The 17,474-nt window shown below is 35.4% G+C and overlaps 1 protein-coding gene across 1 annotated transcript; it reads left to right on the top strand.

Annotated features, from left to right (window-relative positions):
• Positions 1-8,260: 8,260 nt before the first annotated feature.
• LOC106635432 (small ribosomal subunit protein eS27) lies at positions 8,261-8,610 on the top strand. Its single transcript, XM_014347444.4, has one exon. The coding sequence runs from the start codon at positions 8,304-8,306 to the stop codon at positions 8,556-8,558; it is 255 nt and encodes an 84-aa protein (XP_014202930.1). The 5' UTR covers positions 8,261-8,303; the 3' UTR covers positions 8,559-8,610.
• The last annotated feature ends 8,864 nt before the right edge of the window (positions 8,611-17,474 follow it).

The following is a 17,474-nucleotide window of genomic DNA, read 5'->3' as shown; positions in this document are numbered from 1 at the left end:
TCTATGAGGCGCCGCTGTCAATGTACCTAAGCATGAAATAGTAGAAGAGCTTACTTGTTACATTCTATTTTGTTTTTCTACATGACCTTTGGTTAATCTTCAATTATAGACCAGGCGAGGTTCTCATTAAGAGTTTAGAAAAATTGAAATTGGTGATTTTCAAATCCTGGTTTATTTGAGTGCCTTTTGTGTTTTTGAATTTTTAACTTTTTTTTATACTCTGAAATGTCCACTCCAGTGAGCATTTGGTGAGAGCCCAGAATAGATACAACAATCACAAATCAAACCAGCCTGCCATCAATGTCTTCCTCAGAAACCTCACTGTCCAAAATCAGTTAAAACAGTTCATAGAATGTGTAATCTGTACAAAGTAGACGGCAAAGTACTGTAGGGAGATCTCAGAGAAATAACAAATATTCTGTAATTTTAAAGGCTTTGTACCTATTAAGACAGGACAATTGTTTCAGATAAGCACCATTAATATAATGATATACAATAGTAACATGGTTTGGCTGTGTTACCCCCCAGTATAATAAAAAAAAATAATAATAAAATAAATAAATAAATAAATAAAACTTTAATTGTAGCTCCCATAATCTCCACATGTCATGGGAGGGACCCAGTGGGAGGTAAATGAAGCATGGGGATGGGTTTTTCCCCTGGTGCTAGTGAATAGTGAATACGTCTAATGAGATCTGATGGTTTTATAAAGGGCAGTTCCCCTGCACACACTCTCTTGCCCGCCACCACGTAAAACGTGACTTTGCTCCTCTTTCACCTTCCACCATGATTGTGAGACCTCCCTAGCCATGTGGAACTGTGAGTCTATTAAGCCTCTTTTTCTTTATAAATTGCCCAGTCTCAGGTATTTCTTCATAGCGTATGAAAATGGACTAATATAAATAGAAAAAATAGCAAAATGAATTTATAGAGTAAGGTGATGTGGAGTGATGGGGTTCAGGCCATGCTACATTGAAATATGGCAGCTTGGCATTTGGAAAAATAGCAGAAGCTAGGTCACTCTCACCTTCCCCTTGCCCTTCTCCCCTCAAGCTGGTTATAAGACCTTATGTAAGAGGTACCCTCCTTATACCCAGAAGAAAGGCACATTCTCATCTCAAGACAAAGAGCCACACAGAAAAATCTGAACAAACAGGCCTTGCTGTTTCCCCAGTTTATTTCCATAACTTTTGTCCAATCATATTTCTCCATGACTGTCTACTCTTCATCAATCCAGGCATAAGCATACACAAGTTTAACTGTTTTTTCTGGTCTCCATTTTCTTGTGAGGGGTTCTGTGTTCATAAAACTTATTTAAAGAGATTTGTATGTTTATCTACCTTTTGTTATAGGTGTCTCAGCTAAGAACCTCGGATAGGCAGATGGGTTAGGAAAAGATATTTTTCCCTCCCCTACAAAAGAAAGAAAGTCACTGTAGCTGATTTAGATCTTCAAGAAAAGTTTTAAGATGGATATATTCTTTCATCAGGATCTATTTTTGTGCTCTCCATGGAAATATTACTCAAGATACAAATGTGAACCACTTGGGTAATGTTAGTTTTTTGAGCAGACACAATTAAAAACAAAAAACAAAAAAAAATAAGAAACAGGGCTAATTCATTTTAATAAAGTTTCATTTAACCAAATATATCCAACATACCATTTTAACATGTAATTAATTTTAAGAATATATTTAATATTCTTTTTGTCCTAATTGTTCAAAATCTAGTATTCAGTATTATACTTACAGTGTATCTCAGTTTTGAACTAGCCATATTTCAAGGGCTCAATAGTTGCATGTGCACACATATGGACAAAGTCACATATTGGACAGTTCAGATCAAAAGTAGTAAAAAAGGACAGAATAGGATTTGGGAGGAGCATTTTAAGAAGGAATGACAAGAAGATACTCTGAAAGGTAGAAAGGCTTATATGACATTGAGTAGGTTACTAAGGTATGGGGTAAAAAATCCGTTTGAACTATACACAAGGTTGTTGTTGAAAAAAATTGTAAGCTTTATTTTTGTTTATATATTTTGTATATATTTTTAAGAGATGGGGTCTCATTATGTAGCCCAGGCTGGTCTCAAACTTCTGAGTTTAAGCCATCCTCCTGTTTCAGCCTACTAAGTAGCTAGAACTGCTACCCTGCCCAGCAAAAGACTGTAAGCTTTAGAACAAGTTAGCTCTAAAATCAAATATATCACATAAATTAGAATAATGTTCAGTGGAAAAAACAGAAATATCTCAGAAGCTTAACATAATGAAATTTCTGGGTTTTGTCCACCAGGGGTCAGTAGTGGGAGTGTGTATAGGAGGTCGTCTCTGCTCCATATCAGTCTAGAATTGATGGGGGCTTCACTGTCTCGAATATCACTTGTTGCTGCAGTAGCAGAAGAAGGTGGCATATGGAACTTCTGCTTGTTCCTCCTAACAGCAAGGAATAAATGTAATCATTCTGTGTACCCTGAAGCAAAGACAAAGTGTATACAAATTAGCATTAAAAGTCTCTGTATCTATCAAAGCCTCAAACATTTTTATGACTGTAGGAAAATTACTTTGTTTCTGAGCTTATGCTTTCTCCTCTGTAAAGTGAAGAAAATAACTGTAAAGTAGGATAACAGTAAGCAAAGCACCTTGCACAGTGTCTGGTATATAGCACTCAAAGAATTGGTAGCTATTATTTTTGTGCTATAATTCAGAGTTCTCCCCATGGATATTAGTGGTTCATAACTAAACTAGAATAATGTGCCCAATAAGGTCCCTAGAGGAATCTGGACCAGTTCGTTTTAATATTTTTATTAAATTTTGTAGAGCAAGTTAATTTTTTATAGAATTTTAATACCTGATAATTTATGGATTTTTAAATGTCTACAGTAGTTACCGTATGTGTTTAGTGCTATCATTTTTAACTTGCCTTTAATCTCCAGCAACAGTTAATACAATTTTACAGAATAAGTATGTTGTCTTATCTATTATCACCTTAAGATCATATAAATACACCTTGCTTTATTGAATGAAAATACAATTTTGGATTCAAAATACTAGCAATTATAAATAATGTACTGACTCACCCACACCAAGATTAATTTTATCAAAAATATGGCCAAGTTGGTCTATTTAAAAATGCATATCAAACTACATTGACAAAAGTGGTGGAAAATCAATGAAACAAAAGTACAGCAGGGTCACAGAGTCCACAGGCTGACTGTGACTTGTGCTTTCACTAAAAATGCCTATATAACTTAGGAAAATTGAAATGCAGAGGCAAGAATTAATTATTTTATGTATTTTTCCACTAGCCATGAAAATTTATTCAATTCTGACCTATGTTTTGTAAAAGAGTTGAAAAGCTGGAGAGTTGACAAATAAGATAGAAAAGTTGGTCATGCCAAAGACTCTTAGAAGCTAGGTAGGAGCAACTCAGTCTGTCTGCCAACCAGCCAACAAATCAATATATAATGCAATAAAAAGGATTAGTTTCTTTTCACATAATGGGCAATTTCATTTGTGAAAGAGGAGGTTAAATGATTGCACAGTAGATATTTGCAAGCCCATAATTATGGACATAAGAATACTGTAGAAGAAAAGCAGAGTAAGAAAAGACAAATGAGAAATAATTTGTTGATACATCCTCTAGGGAAAATTAGCAAAGTGAAATTATGGAATAAAGGGATATGGAAGAATAAATCATTGTAGCTGAAATTTCCATTTTCATCTCTTAAAATGTTATTTTCTCTTATTTTGAGAATTCATTGTGGATCTCTGTGAGATGGGGTTTGAACACATGATCGTGAAGTGGATTCCAGCTATGTGCTTCCTTTTGTAGCCTTTTAGTGGGTTTATAGGGGTTTTAATTTTAGAGTTTCTAATTCATTAGAAAATCACGTTTTGTGAGTGAACTAAGACACACAGATGTACACCCAGATGCAATTATGAAAATGGTTCAGAGATGTGTGATGTCTCACATAATAATTTCATTCTACATGTAAGATTTATAATATGATTAGCAACTTCAGACTTTCTACAAATATTTTGAATTTGCCTGTTTCATAGTTACCCAAGGCAAGCAAAAAGTAGTTTTTCTCCAGCTACTTTTATAAGCGACTGAAATACAGCAAATGGGATCATTAGCAGTTTTGCCTTCAGCTCTGAGACTCATTTATTTGTGTTCTTGACCTAGTCAACACTTTTGAATCGGCAGGAACCAAATTAAACCAAGGTGCAAGGATTCCAAGGAGCTAGAATGAAGGGAAAGGCAAATTATCCAAACTTGCCTCACAAAGTGGGTATAAAAAAACAGAAGAGTGCCCAGAGGGGTCAAACTCATGGCAGAGATGATAATACCATACTTCAAAGCCAACTACAGAGGGAATGCGAGGAAAGGGAAAATGAATAGGGTGGTGGAAGGGTATACAGTCCAGAAAGGGGCAGAAGGATGTGTTAGGCATGGCTTGAGGTGAGCACTGTACACTAATAATGTGCTGGATGGTGTTAATAATTGATAACGTCTTTTACATGATGCCAATACATATTTTTGGGTTTGACATGGCAAATGTAACTGGGCCCTTTCCAAAAGTAAGTTTCATAACTTTATTATTATTTTTGTTTGTTTTAGTAGCAAAATCATTCTGCCAAATTAATGATTATGTAGGTATCTATATGGAAGTAATAAAAGTTGGACTGTTTGAGTTGAAGCAGGAGTTGTTTATTTACCTTCTTATTCAATTTCTCCCCCTCTTCTTTGGAGACATCTCTTTTTTTAAATATGACTGTTCCATGTTTTGAAAGGTGAATACATTGATTTTGTTTAAGGAAAGTATGAGTCATCTCTTTCCCAAAAACTTTGATTTTGACAAACCTCTGTTTGATTACAAATAGCACTCATTCTTCATGCTGTTTCTAAGATGTTGTTACTATATTCTCTCTCTTTTCCTAATGTACATTCTCCCATAATATTCCTCAGCTTCCTATGGTCACAATCAACAAATTTAGGTGTATTTTGAACAGGAAATGTCTTCCCAAGACTATTAGTTCAGGCTGCTTCGTTTGAAGTTACCTGCCTCCTGCCACTTCAAATAATAATCAACTATGAAAAGACGCCCTCCAGGAATGTCACAGAGATGAACAGCTACACGTAAAGAAAGCTTTCAGTACCCTTGGAATAGACCTGAATTTTCTTCATAGACTGACGACTCATTACCATTATAGATTTGAATAAATCACGAGTTCTACTTCTCCCAATGAAGGCTGTTCCTACGCCTACAGAGTCCATAATCAGGGTAGTTTTCTAGATAATATAAGAAAGTGAAAAATATACACTTCTTTTGCTTCAATTAGCAAGATATTCAAAATACATAATTGAAGGCATTTTTTTTGCTTAAAATATCAACATAATAACTTCCATACTCTTTTTTTGTGTGTGTACAGTGTGTAGAAAAACAAACAATTTGGAGAAAAAAAGGTATTGTTTTCCCTCAGTGGACTTTCAAAAGACACATCAGAGTAGCTTCTGGGTATGTTATAGAAATGCATAGAAACTATAAAAAATAATTGAAACTTGCAGAGTGATTTCAGAGTTTTATTCACTGCTGAATTTTGCAAACTTCATCTTTGCTGTACTTGAACTTAAAGAACTAAATAATTTTCTTAGAATTTCTCAAGGCTACCTTTGTTTCCAAGGATATTTCAACCACAATCTAAGCAAAAATAATAAGCTGCTAATGATTTGTTTAGTCTAGTGGTTCTCAACCTGCCTGCAAATTAAAGTCACCTGGAGACTTTTAAAAAATAGTGCTGCTTAGGCCCCACCTGCAGAGAATTTGATAAGAAGGCCCAGGCATCAGTATTTTTTAAAGATCTCCCAGGTGATCCTAAAGCACAGCCAGTATTAAGAACCATTGAGCTAGTAAATATCTTGGGAGAGTTTTACTCATTGCCTGATAATAAAATTCAACCTACTGTACTTGTTGTCATATTAGGACTTATTAATAGCATAAATTAATATGTATCAAGTGCATCTTAATTCAGAAAGCCTGAGAAAATAAACTTTGGTTTTGTAGAAAATGGTGGATCCTTCTTTCTGCCAGTCCCTGCCTTCTCCAACCCTCTTATCTGAAGTCACTACATCCCTCTACTTGTAGACTTAACATTACAGAAAATGCTGATTTGCCTAGGAAATATATCAGCCATCAGGTCTCATGTGGAGGCATGGAATTGTGCTGATTGACAGTGACGTAATACATTGCCTCCAAACTGATATTCCTTTACCTCCATTATAATGTTACACTTTCCTCACATACCACTCTAATGCTCTTTTCTAAGTCTAAGTCTGATGGGTGAGTTTTTGTCACCCCATTTATCTTCTACTAGCCCCATATAAAAGATGCTTCATCTCATCACCATGGCTTCTAGTTAGTGCCTTGTTAATGAACAGGTCACCCGGAACTGATTTCATAGAGTCCACATGCCTCTAGGTATTGCCTGATGCACTAACTCTTGCTATCATGGTCCCTACCTGGTTGCCACCTGCCTAAAGGACATCGGAGACAACCATGCCTCTGGAACATTTAATTTGAACTTTGCAGATATACCTTAGCTGAGTAATTGCTTCCCCCAGCCTATGATTTACTGTTCTGGCTTTCTTGCTTCCCATACTGCTTTGTTTTGCTGAGATACTATTTTACTTTACACTTTATCATACATCTAAAGTTCCATAATATTGATTTTTGGGACTAGTAGTTTTACTTTAATTTTTTCTTATTTTTAGTTATATTTATAAACCTATGTATTCATTTATTTGCCTACTATGCAGTTGTTCTAGATTACAAAATATGCCATATGTGCTGACAACCTGTAATTTTAGAATCTTAAGAAAAATGAAAGTTTCCAAACAAAAGAAAAAGCCTAGGCAAAGCAACACCCTGGAGATCAGACATGGTGTTTAGTCACTAAATCTAAGCCTGGGGCATTCCAATTGCCTTCCAGCAATTAGTTTTGTTTTTGTTTTTTTTTTTCCTGTTTAAACTTAATTGAACTTGCAAAATATTTTGCTTCCAAATTACATGCTGAATCCAAGTATGTAATATTTATATCATTGGTCTCTAAATAGGAATTCAAGAAGAGCAAATCCCTGAATTCCAGTATGTGGTTCTACTTCTCAATTTTGATAAATACATTTTTTGATCATTACAAAATGAATTTGAGTTAACTTAGTCTTGCAACAATGTTAAAATAGAAAATATAAAAAATTATATGAATAAAAATGTATAAAAAAAGCCTCCCAGAATTATCAAGATATGTTAAAGGATTTCAATAATGATAACATGCTACTCAACATTGTATTATATTACCATTGGCTTATAAACTCTGCAAAATTAATTTGATATATAATAGTTTTATCTAATGATGACCATGCTCTCTTTTTCCCTGGAGTTTAATATTCCACTCTTCTTTCAAAACAAATGCCTTATATATATGTATTTAAATGATACATTATTATCATATAACTTTTTTTATCTATGTCTAAACTATAAAACCTTCATACAATGCATAATACTACAGTGTCAAATGAGTCAGTATAAGGCAAACAACAACTCAAAACTTAATCAACTATGAAGAGGGATAAATAGAAAAGGTGCATGTTTTTATTAATCTTTATGCAAAGGAAATTCTACTTTAATGTGGTGTGTTAAACATAACCCTTGACTTCTACTGTCTCCTGTAAACTTACTTAAATGACAATAAAGGATTAGAAACTAGACAAATCCACCAAGCAAAAGAGAATAGGAAAGAAGATGACAGCAGATGAGAAATTCCAGCCAAATGTTGGAAAATGAAAAACAGATTTACAGAGTAACTAACTCAGCAGATGGGAAAAGCTGAAAGCTAAGTGCCTGTAGGCTGGTGAGTGTCAAGAAGCTGGCGTGCGATGCATGAGAATGTAGGGTTGAAGAATAGCACAACTGGTTGAATGCCCGTATTTACTCTGTGTGGAGATCTGACTGCCTGCCCCCAAACACTAAACATACCTGCAGTTTTTTTTTCCTCTTCAAAGGTTGAATCAGAGGGCCTCTGAACTCAAGTGCACCAGGAACAGGTGAAGAAAATCTTCATCCTAATTATTTTTACCCCTAACACTTTCTACATTTGACTCCTAGAAAGCTGGTAGGCTGGCTTACATACAAAAGGAAGAAGAATAAGGAAGGTTTCTCTCAAAGAGCAGAGAACTGCATCTACTGAAAATTGTTCATCAACAAAATGGTTTTGCGTTTCCGGCGGTGACGACCTACGCACACGAGAACATGCCTCTCGCAAAGGATCTCCTTCATCCCTCTCCAGAAGAGGAGAAGAGGAAACACAAGAAGAAACGCCTGGTGCAGAGCCCCAATTCCTACTTCATGGATGTGAAATGCCCAGGATGCTATAAAATCACCACGGTCTTTAGCCATGCACAAACGGTAGTTTTGTGTGTTGGCTGCTCCACTGTCCTCTGCCAGCCTACAGGAGGAAAAGCAAGGCTTACAGAAGGATGTTCCTTCAGGAGGAAGCAGCACTAAAAGCACTCTGAGTCAAGATGAGTGGGAAACCATCTCAATAAACACATTTTGGATTAAAAAAAAAAAAACAAAATGGTTTTGTCTTTCTGCTTGATTCCCTACTTGGTCCTCTCTGCTTGATCTGCAGGATAAGGGTCCCCAAAGATGCCCAGTTTCTTTTTTTTTCTTTTTTTTTTTTTTTTTGAGATGCAGTCTCGCTCTGTCACCCAGGCTGGAGTGCAGTGGCGCCATCTCGGCTCACTGCAAGCTCCGCCTCCCCAGTTGACGCCATTCTCCTGCCTCAGCCTCCCCACTAGCTGGGAGTACAGGTGCCCGCCACCACGCCCAGCTAATTTTTTGTATTTTTTAGTAGAGACAGGGTTTCACCGTGTTAGCCAGGATGGTCTCGACCTCCTGACCTCATGATCCACCCGCTTCGGCCTCCCAAAGTGCTGGGATTACAGGCGTGAGCCACCGCGCCCAGCCAGATGCACAGTTTCTTATCCTCAGATACTATCAATATGATGCCTTCTCTGACAAAAGGGACTTTGCAGATGTGACTAAGAGGTGATAAGGAAATTATAGCCTGCATTACCCAGGTGGGCCCAATCTAATCATATGGGCCTTTGAAAGCAGATAACCTTTCCTGGCTGTAATGACTGGGAGATGTGACTATGACACATGGCCAGAATGAACTTAATCTACCCTCTCTTGCTGTATTTGCAGATGGAGAATGAGTGCTGGAAGCCAAGGAATGTGGATGGCTTCTTTCTAGAAGGTAGAAAACAGAAATAAATAGATTCTTCTAGAAGGCATCACAGCCCCACCAACGCATTGATTTTAGTCCAGTGAGACCTGTACTGAATGTCTAACCTATAAAATTTGTGTTGTTTAAACCACTAAGTTTGAGGTAATTTGTTACATCAGCATTAGGAGATATGTCCATATCAATACATCTCCCTTCACAATCCATCACTCAGCAAGCCTACTCATGCCCAGAGTTTCCAGTAGGCATGTTTATTTGTCTGTTTTTTTGTGTGTTTCTTTGACAGAGTCTTACTCTGTCATCCAGGCTGGAGTGCAGTGGCAGGATCTTGGCTCACTGCAATCTCGGCCTCCCAGGTTCAAGTGATTCTCCTGCCTCAGCCTCCTGAGCAGCTGGGATTACAAGGCACCCGCCACAACACCCAGCTAATTTTTTTGTATTTTTAGTAGAGACAGGGTTTAACCATGTTGGCCAGGCTGGTTTCGAACTCCTGACCTCAAGTGATTCACCAGCCTCGGCCTCCCAAAGTGCTGGGATTACAGGCTTAGCCATCACGCCCACCCTCCAGCAGGTATTTTGTTTTTCACTCAAAAACTTCAAAGAGCTCTGGATGACTAGGTATTTAAGGACAATCTCTATCATAAAAGAGAGAGCAAAATGAACAGAGGAAAGCTACATGTGAAGACAAAAATAAAGCAGAAAGCAGAGCAAAACCTAAAGAAAAAAAAACTGTAATTACTCTACGCAGATAGTTAGGAGAAAATTATACTTCCATTGTAAAACAATGCTTACACATAATAAAAATTATATTCAGAAAACAAAATGTTTTTAAGACTTCTTAAAAGTTAATAATTGAGAACTGGCATTTATACATAAATGAACATATGTAAGTAAATATAGAATTGGCATATAAATAAACTTATATAATAGATAGATAGACAGAAAGTAACAGGGGTAAAAATGATTAGGATGAAGAATTTCTTCAGCTATCCCTGCATCCCTTGATTTCAGAGACCCTCTGATTCAACCTTTGCAGAGAAAAAACTTACAAATATGTTTAGAGTTTGGGGCAGGCAGTCAGATCTCCACACAAAATACATTATATATAGAATGAAGTTTAAGAAATCTCCCAGAAGACAGGAAAAAAGTCCAAGAAATGGAAAATAGAAAGGAAAATTAGAGGATTGACCCAGGAGCTCCATTTGTCTCTGATCCATTTTTCCTACTCTGTAACAGAAGCTCCAGAAAGATTAAACGAGAAAAAATTATCAAAGAAATATTAAATAAAGAGAACATTACTTTCTATTTTGAAAGGGCTTATTGAGAGCCCAGCAGCATAGGGAATGAAAAAGGACCACCTATATCAAAGCATACCATCAGGATATTTTCCAGTAATTGGGGAAAAAAAGATAATTTTTGAGGACAATCATGAAAAAAAATTCACACACTAACTTAGACATATGGGATTAAACTTCTAAATATCAAAAAGCTATAACATAATGGAACACTACCTTCAAAATTTGGAGGTAATATTAATCCGCAAATAGCATGTTATACCAAGTTATATGTTCAAACATGTGTAGGGCTAAAATTTAAAAGAAAACAAAATTCAGGTATACATATTTACACATTTTTTTCATATTCATCCTTTCTTGTGGAGAAGCCATGTGATGCACTCCATATAAAAAGGCATAGTAATATAAGAATAAAAGGGGAAGGTGACAGTCCTCCTAGGATGACAGCTACGCAGCAGGCCTAGAAAGCAACTGGGCAAGATAGGAGAAAAATAAGAAAGTGTCTAGAAGGGAAATAGCCAAGAAAATAAGAAATGTTACAGAGTATGTGATATGTTTTAAATGTTTTGAACAGAGATTTATATTTCCCTTGTGGAGTTTCAGGCTGAATACTGATTATGACAAAGAAAATGAAGCAAATAAAGATGGCAATAATTGCCTCCAGGTCAATAGAAAATGGTTTGAGAAAGCAAATATAATCATAGTGCATTGCATGACTTAGCACTGAATAATATTAACATTGTGTTAATAACGCAAACACTAAATATTGCTTTAACCAAAATGGATATAGTTATATAAGGAGCTTGGGAGGAGAGGAAGTCTGTGCAGGTACGTAAGGTTGCACATCCATACACAAGTATGTGTGTGCTTACTGGATGGAGGTAGAGGGTAGGTTTCAGAACTAAATTCCCACCTCTATAGAAGCAAATTAGTAGATAAAATAGTTTAAAAAAATTAAAACAGGGCAGAATAAGCATACAACTTAGGAATCTGAGAATAAGTTTTATGACGAAATTAGCCAAAAAAGTTTAAAGGAGTTGTCAATATTCCATGAGGCATTGGACACAGGGGAAAAAAAAAAAAGTGATCAAGATACTCCTTTTTTCCCCTGAGTCAGTTAAAATATTTGAATTTGATTACTCCATAAAACAAACTTTACATATAAAAAATACTGTGTGAAAAAAATGTGGTAAAGATAATCATGAATAATCATGATATGATTACCAGTGAAAAGCTGCTATAATATGGTGTATTTCAATATCAAGGAATTATAACTGAACTAAAAATTTAGCCACCAGAAACTGCTTTATGGTCTGCACATAGGTTATGAAATAATCAAATAGACAATACTAAACTATTCCTTCTCACCTGCCAATGTAATTCACTAAGAGTCTTCTTATAGTAAATTAATATTGACTTTCAGATTTAATGACTTCATTACAATAGTCATTAATGTAATACTGAAATTCATGGTGAAATATAAACTTGATTTAAGTAAGATATCTAAATTATACAATTAACCAATTACTGCTCTAGAAAGTACACTCATACAGATGGTGTCTGTTGCCATTCCTTCTTTTTATAATAAATAGTTCACATCTCTATTTAATGTATTTTATCATGTTTTATTGGTGTGACAGATATGGATCCTTAACTGGACTTCTTATTATTTTATATCTTTACAAGCAGCATTATGAAGATTTTATTCACACTTTAATTTAGGTATCACACTGCTGTATCTCATAATTTTCCTTTATGTACAACTTGCTAATTTTGCATAGGTAGATAAAGGTGGTGTTTCAAGCCTGTATTTCACTGGAAACAATATCTACAGGTGCATTTCTAAATAAGAACCGCTGGCTACAATTATTTGTCAAGTTATACTATGAGAAATAATGCCTAAGCGGAGAGAAGTTAAAGAGTTATCAACAATCTACATTGTATCTTTGGATTGCTGTGTATGCATTTTGGAGGCTCCTGCAACTCAAGATCCAGGCTTCTTTAGAAAAACCCCTAGGCCACTATTTTCAGATGATAATTATTTCTTGATTAAGCCAGTGGTAGCATTTATATCAAGCACTGCCCTTGAACATTGATATATAATCCAAATCTACCTTCCTGGTTCACAGATTATTTGTAATTGTGAATATCTCAATAAATCTAGAAGGGGTTTTAGTAAAGTGAGTCTTAAATAAGTTATTCTGTATATTTCTACAGTGAATTTTCACTTTAGACAATACAGATCAGTGGTCCCCAACCTTTTTGGCACTAGGGACTGGCTTGGTGGAAGACAATTTGTCCATGGATGGGGGCAGGGAGGCGGGGGAGTGGTGGGAGCGGGGGATGTTTTGGGGATGAAACTTCCACCTCAGATCATCAGGCACTGGATTCTCATAAGGAGCACGCAACTTAGATCCCTCTCATGTGCAATTCACAATATGGTTTGCACTCCTGTGAGAATCTAATGCCCCAGTTGATCTGACAGGAGGCGGAGCTCAGGCAGCAATGCTTGCACACCTGCCGCTCACCTCCTGCTGTGTGACCCGGTTCCTAACAGGCCATAGGCCAGTACAGGTCCATGGCCCGGGGGTTGGGGAACGATGATATAGATCACCCATGCCCAGGGGCCACAATGATCTCCTTGGTATTTTCTAATTCTAGTATGTGTGCTATCGAAGTCAGAAAAGATATTCATTTGTCTAAAGAAAAACAAACAAAGAAATAACAGTCACCCAGAAGGCTCATCTTTCATAGCTCTATTTTATGTAAACATTCTCAGACAATTAGAAAACCATTTGATTCTATAAAGGATCTTGTGGCCCATTAAATTATGGATTATGTTATATTTATAGATACCATTATTTAATGAGTTGATTTGTGTGCTCCAGAAATGTCAACTCTCTTCTTCAAGCTTTCAGAGATAGGATTTGAATCCAGGACTGCATACACCAAAGCCTTTAGAGTGATTTACACCTTCAACAGCACTGGGAATGCTACTGGATTCAGTAAGAGCTCTTTCTGTACATCAACCAAGCCGCAATGCTTTCTTCTTTCTGAAAGAAATATAATTGACAAACTGTCTCTACTGTGAACATTCCAGCCCAAAATATATTTTATCTATTTTGTTTAAGGGAAAAAAAGAGATGGAAATATTTTTTTCTACCTGTCCTCCAACTAAAATTTTGTTTGCTTGCTACTTTTGCGTGTTTACTCTAGAGACTAAAAAAAATCCTTCTTTGAATGTTTCAAAAAAAGGAAATGTAATAATTGAATGCCATCACTGTCGAACATCTATATTTCAGAGGAGGACAAAAAAACAGTCCCTTTTGAAGCAGTTACTATATAGTAACCATTAAGCTTGACTTTGGCAAAACTCTTTGCCAATCTCTTTTGTTTTGGAAGAATTCCAAAAAAGTCACTTGAAAAAAATTTTTTCAAATTATTTCTATCTAATAGTGTTCTGAAATTTCATCTCACTGCTTTGAAGAACTAAGCAATTAATTAATGGGGAGATTTGTGAAAAGGAGGGAGCCCTCCATGATTTTGGCTAGTTCCGAAAATGACATAGACTAGTGTGTTAAGAATTACAGCAGGGGTCTAAGAAAATTAAGTTAGTTTAAGCTATTACAAGTTATTATAACATAAGCAATGTGGCCAAGCGTAGGCTTCCCATTAAGGCTGACAGGTACGGCTGTGCCAATTGTGCCCTGCACAAAGATGCCTGGCTGAGAGCCTACAGGTGGGGGCAGAAGTTTCTCCCTCACTAACCTCAATCAGCTTTACACTCTAGAGTGAGCTGCCTCTTCTGGGAGGAGAGATGACTTCTATTTGAACTACCCGGATAAGATGGCTTTCGGCAATGCACTTAAAGACTTAGTATATGTTGGCAGTGGGTCCTGTTTTACATTGGGAGGAATAGGACAATAAATAAGAATCAGCAATAGAAGAGGAATAGATGATCAGGCTGCAAAGATATATATAGTTTGGCTCCAGCTTACTTTGGGAGAATGTTAACTCTCATTAAAATTTTGTGGTGACTGTGGTTGGAACTGAGAGTCTCGGGAAAGAGTGGCTATGGTGGGAGTTTTCACGCAGTTATGCCACACAAGAATAGTTAACAACAAAGTTAAGCAAGCTCTGTGAGAGTGGAAATGTGGCCCTCTCCATCTCCAGCTCTATACTGGTTTCACTGTGCTCTGGATTGGCCACTTTTCATGCCTTGGTCTGTAGCTATTTCTCTACTCTTGTCCTCTATATCTGCCTTAAACTAAATGCCCATGATTTGCAATTACTGGGCCATTTGATAGTTAAAATAAAATTTATAATTTATTCAATTATGCACAATGCAGATATATTTGTCTATATATGTTTATGAATGTATATCACACAAACTCATCATATATGTACACATGTATACCTGTGCATTTATACGTATATATTTATATATTCATAAGTGTGTATGTATATAAGTATTCATCTGTTTAAGATATATGTGTGTGTGTGTGTGTGTGTGTGTGTGTGTGTGTTTAGGATATAAACATATATATAAATCCTAAACTTAGGCTTCCTTTTTTGGTCCAAACAGCAGGACTGATGTTAGAGAAAATCATGTTATAGTAATGTCCTTTCAGTATGTTGTTAAGAATTGTTCTTGAATTTAAAATTAATCAAATATTGGTTTAAGGTGAAAACCTGAAGAACAAAATTTTAATATGTGGATATACATGTATATATGATCAAACTGTTTCTATTAGAAGATATTAATGGACTGACAAATAATTCCCTCTGTCATAGAAAATCTTGTGTCTAAGAAAAAATAAAAGAAGTATCCTAAGGAAGATTCTACCTTAATCTTCTGTGAGACTTAAGTATGGGTAATTACTATTACAGTAGACAAAAAAAAAAGCTAGTGTTTGAACCAACACTTAAGATTTGTGGCCACTTCTTTGCAAAGCCCAAAAGTGGAGTCTTATTTAATCTACAGGGGCCAATCCTGTAGTAGATAAAGTATTAAAAGAACAGGGAATCCAATGTACATAAGATATCAAGCAGAAGTATGATTCAACTTTATCAAAAGTCACTGCTGGAGTCTTCTAATTGTGGTTCTCTGAATGTAGTTCCTATATGATTGTGTGAAATGCCTATTATAATATAAACTAGTTTATTAATATATAACACAATATGTAACATCAAATAAAAATAATTAATTTTAATTGGCTGGAAATGAGATATCTACATTTTAACCTGAGAAACGAAAGACTTCAAGTAGTCTATTTACACAAATTTGTTCTGTGAAAAATAATGTAATTTATTTAACTTATTAATCTATGAATATAAAGAATTTGGAAAACTTTCTGGATGAACCAAACACATGTCTAAATTTAGAAAATCATACCCAATCATGCATAAGTGAAATCTGCTACAATGATTTGTGAATGTTAAATGTCAACCGTGATGGATATTTATACAGAGAAGGAAGAAAAGGTGGAACAGTGGCATTAAGGATCAAAGTTTTGCAAAGTGACATTGATATGTTTTGACAGAAGGGAGAAATAGTAAAATACTTCAAGAAATATTAAAAAGTAAAAAAATAAAAATTGAAGGAATTTGCATCATGTTCTATAGGCAACAGCCTGAAGGTCAGCACAGTTATTTATTCATGGGTAAGAATTATTTGTCAATTACATAGAGCATTTGCTTTCCAACCAGGCTGCTAAGGGACCCATGGGTGGCCCTGGAGGAAGAGTGTTGTTTCCAAAAAGCCACGAGTCGGCTGTTTTAGCTAATCATGTAAAACAGAAATGACTACTTTTTGACAATCCAGTGGATGCAAGTTCTATTCACAGCTCTCCCTTGAGTTGGATCTAATTTAAACGTGAATGAAATTTCACCCTTTTTAATTAATCAAGAACATTAATACATTTATAAAATGGGAGACGATAAGCAAATACTACAACAGAGGATGATTTAAGATTTTAGGAGTGAAGTATAATTGTGATATTCATGACTCTCAAAGTTCTATATATAGTTCTTTCATGATAAAGGCAATATTATCCCTAACAATATTTAACTGAGCCAAGAATGCCACTGTTTTAGGGAGAGAAGTTAAATATCTAAAATGCACTTGACTTTTTTTCCATAGAGCTAAGTAGAATTCTGAGAAAGAAGATTTAGTGAAATCAAGTAAGTTATACTTAGTAAACATAGATTAGGTACTTAAGAATACAATAATTTTTATCCATTAAAAATATTGAGTGTTTACTTAAACCAGATACTGTTCAAAGAACTATTTCTAAAATTAATCCATCCTCACAAAAACCCTGTTGATTTAATATATGGTATAGTACAAGCACTATGTTTCCACATTTTGTAAATGAAGAAATTCAAATTTAGTGAATTTCAATTACTTACCCAAATTTTCAGCAATGGAGTAGCTAGCACACACAGCATTTAAAACTTGACTTGAATTAAACAAAAACACATAATCTTATATACTATAATATACTACAGAAATAATGCTAGTACTATAGTTTTTTAAGCATAATTGAGAAAGAGAGCTACAGATTGGGAATGCAAACTTGTGTACATCTACTCTAAAAGGAAAGGTCTCTAACATGATAACTAACTTTAAAATTAGCTAATTACAGATAATTAGAAGAGTAATTTACCTACAAAATTAAGGTTATTAGAATATATTGTGATCTAAGAAGAAACTCAAATATTTTAGAAAGAATTAAAGTTTACAAATGCAACAGTAGAAAATCTCATCTTTACAATATAAAGTGTGGCTGGACAATTTAGTTTATTTCCCTTCAACTTATTTTAATTAGGAGACTTTGTGTCAATGTTGCCTTATGTTTGCTATTAGCGTTCATC

This window comes from Pan paniscus, chromosome 14, assembly GCF_029289425.2.
Source record: "Pan paniscus chromosome 14, NHGRI_mPanPan1-v2.0_pri, whole genome shotgun sequence".
Lineage (NCBI taxonomy): Eukaryota > Metazoa > Chordata > Mammalia > Primates > Hominidae > Pan > Pan paniscus.
Note: the sequence above shows the minus strand (reverse complement) of the source record. Positions and strands in the feature narration are given on the sequence as shown.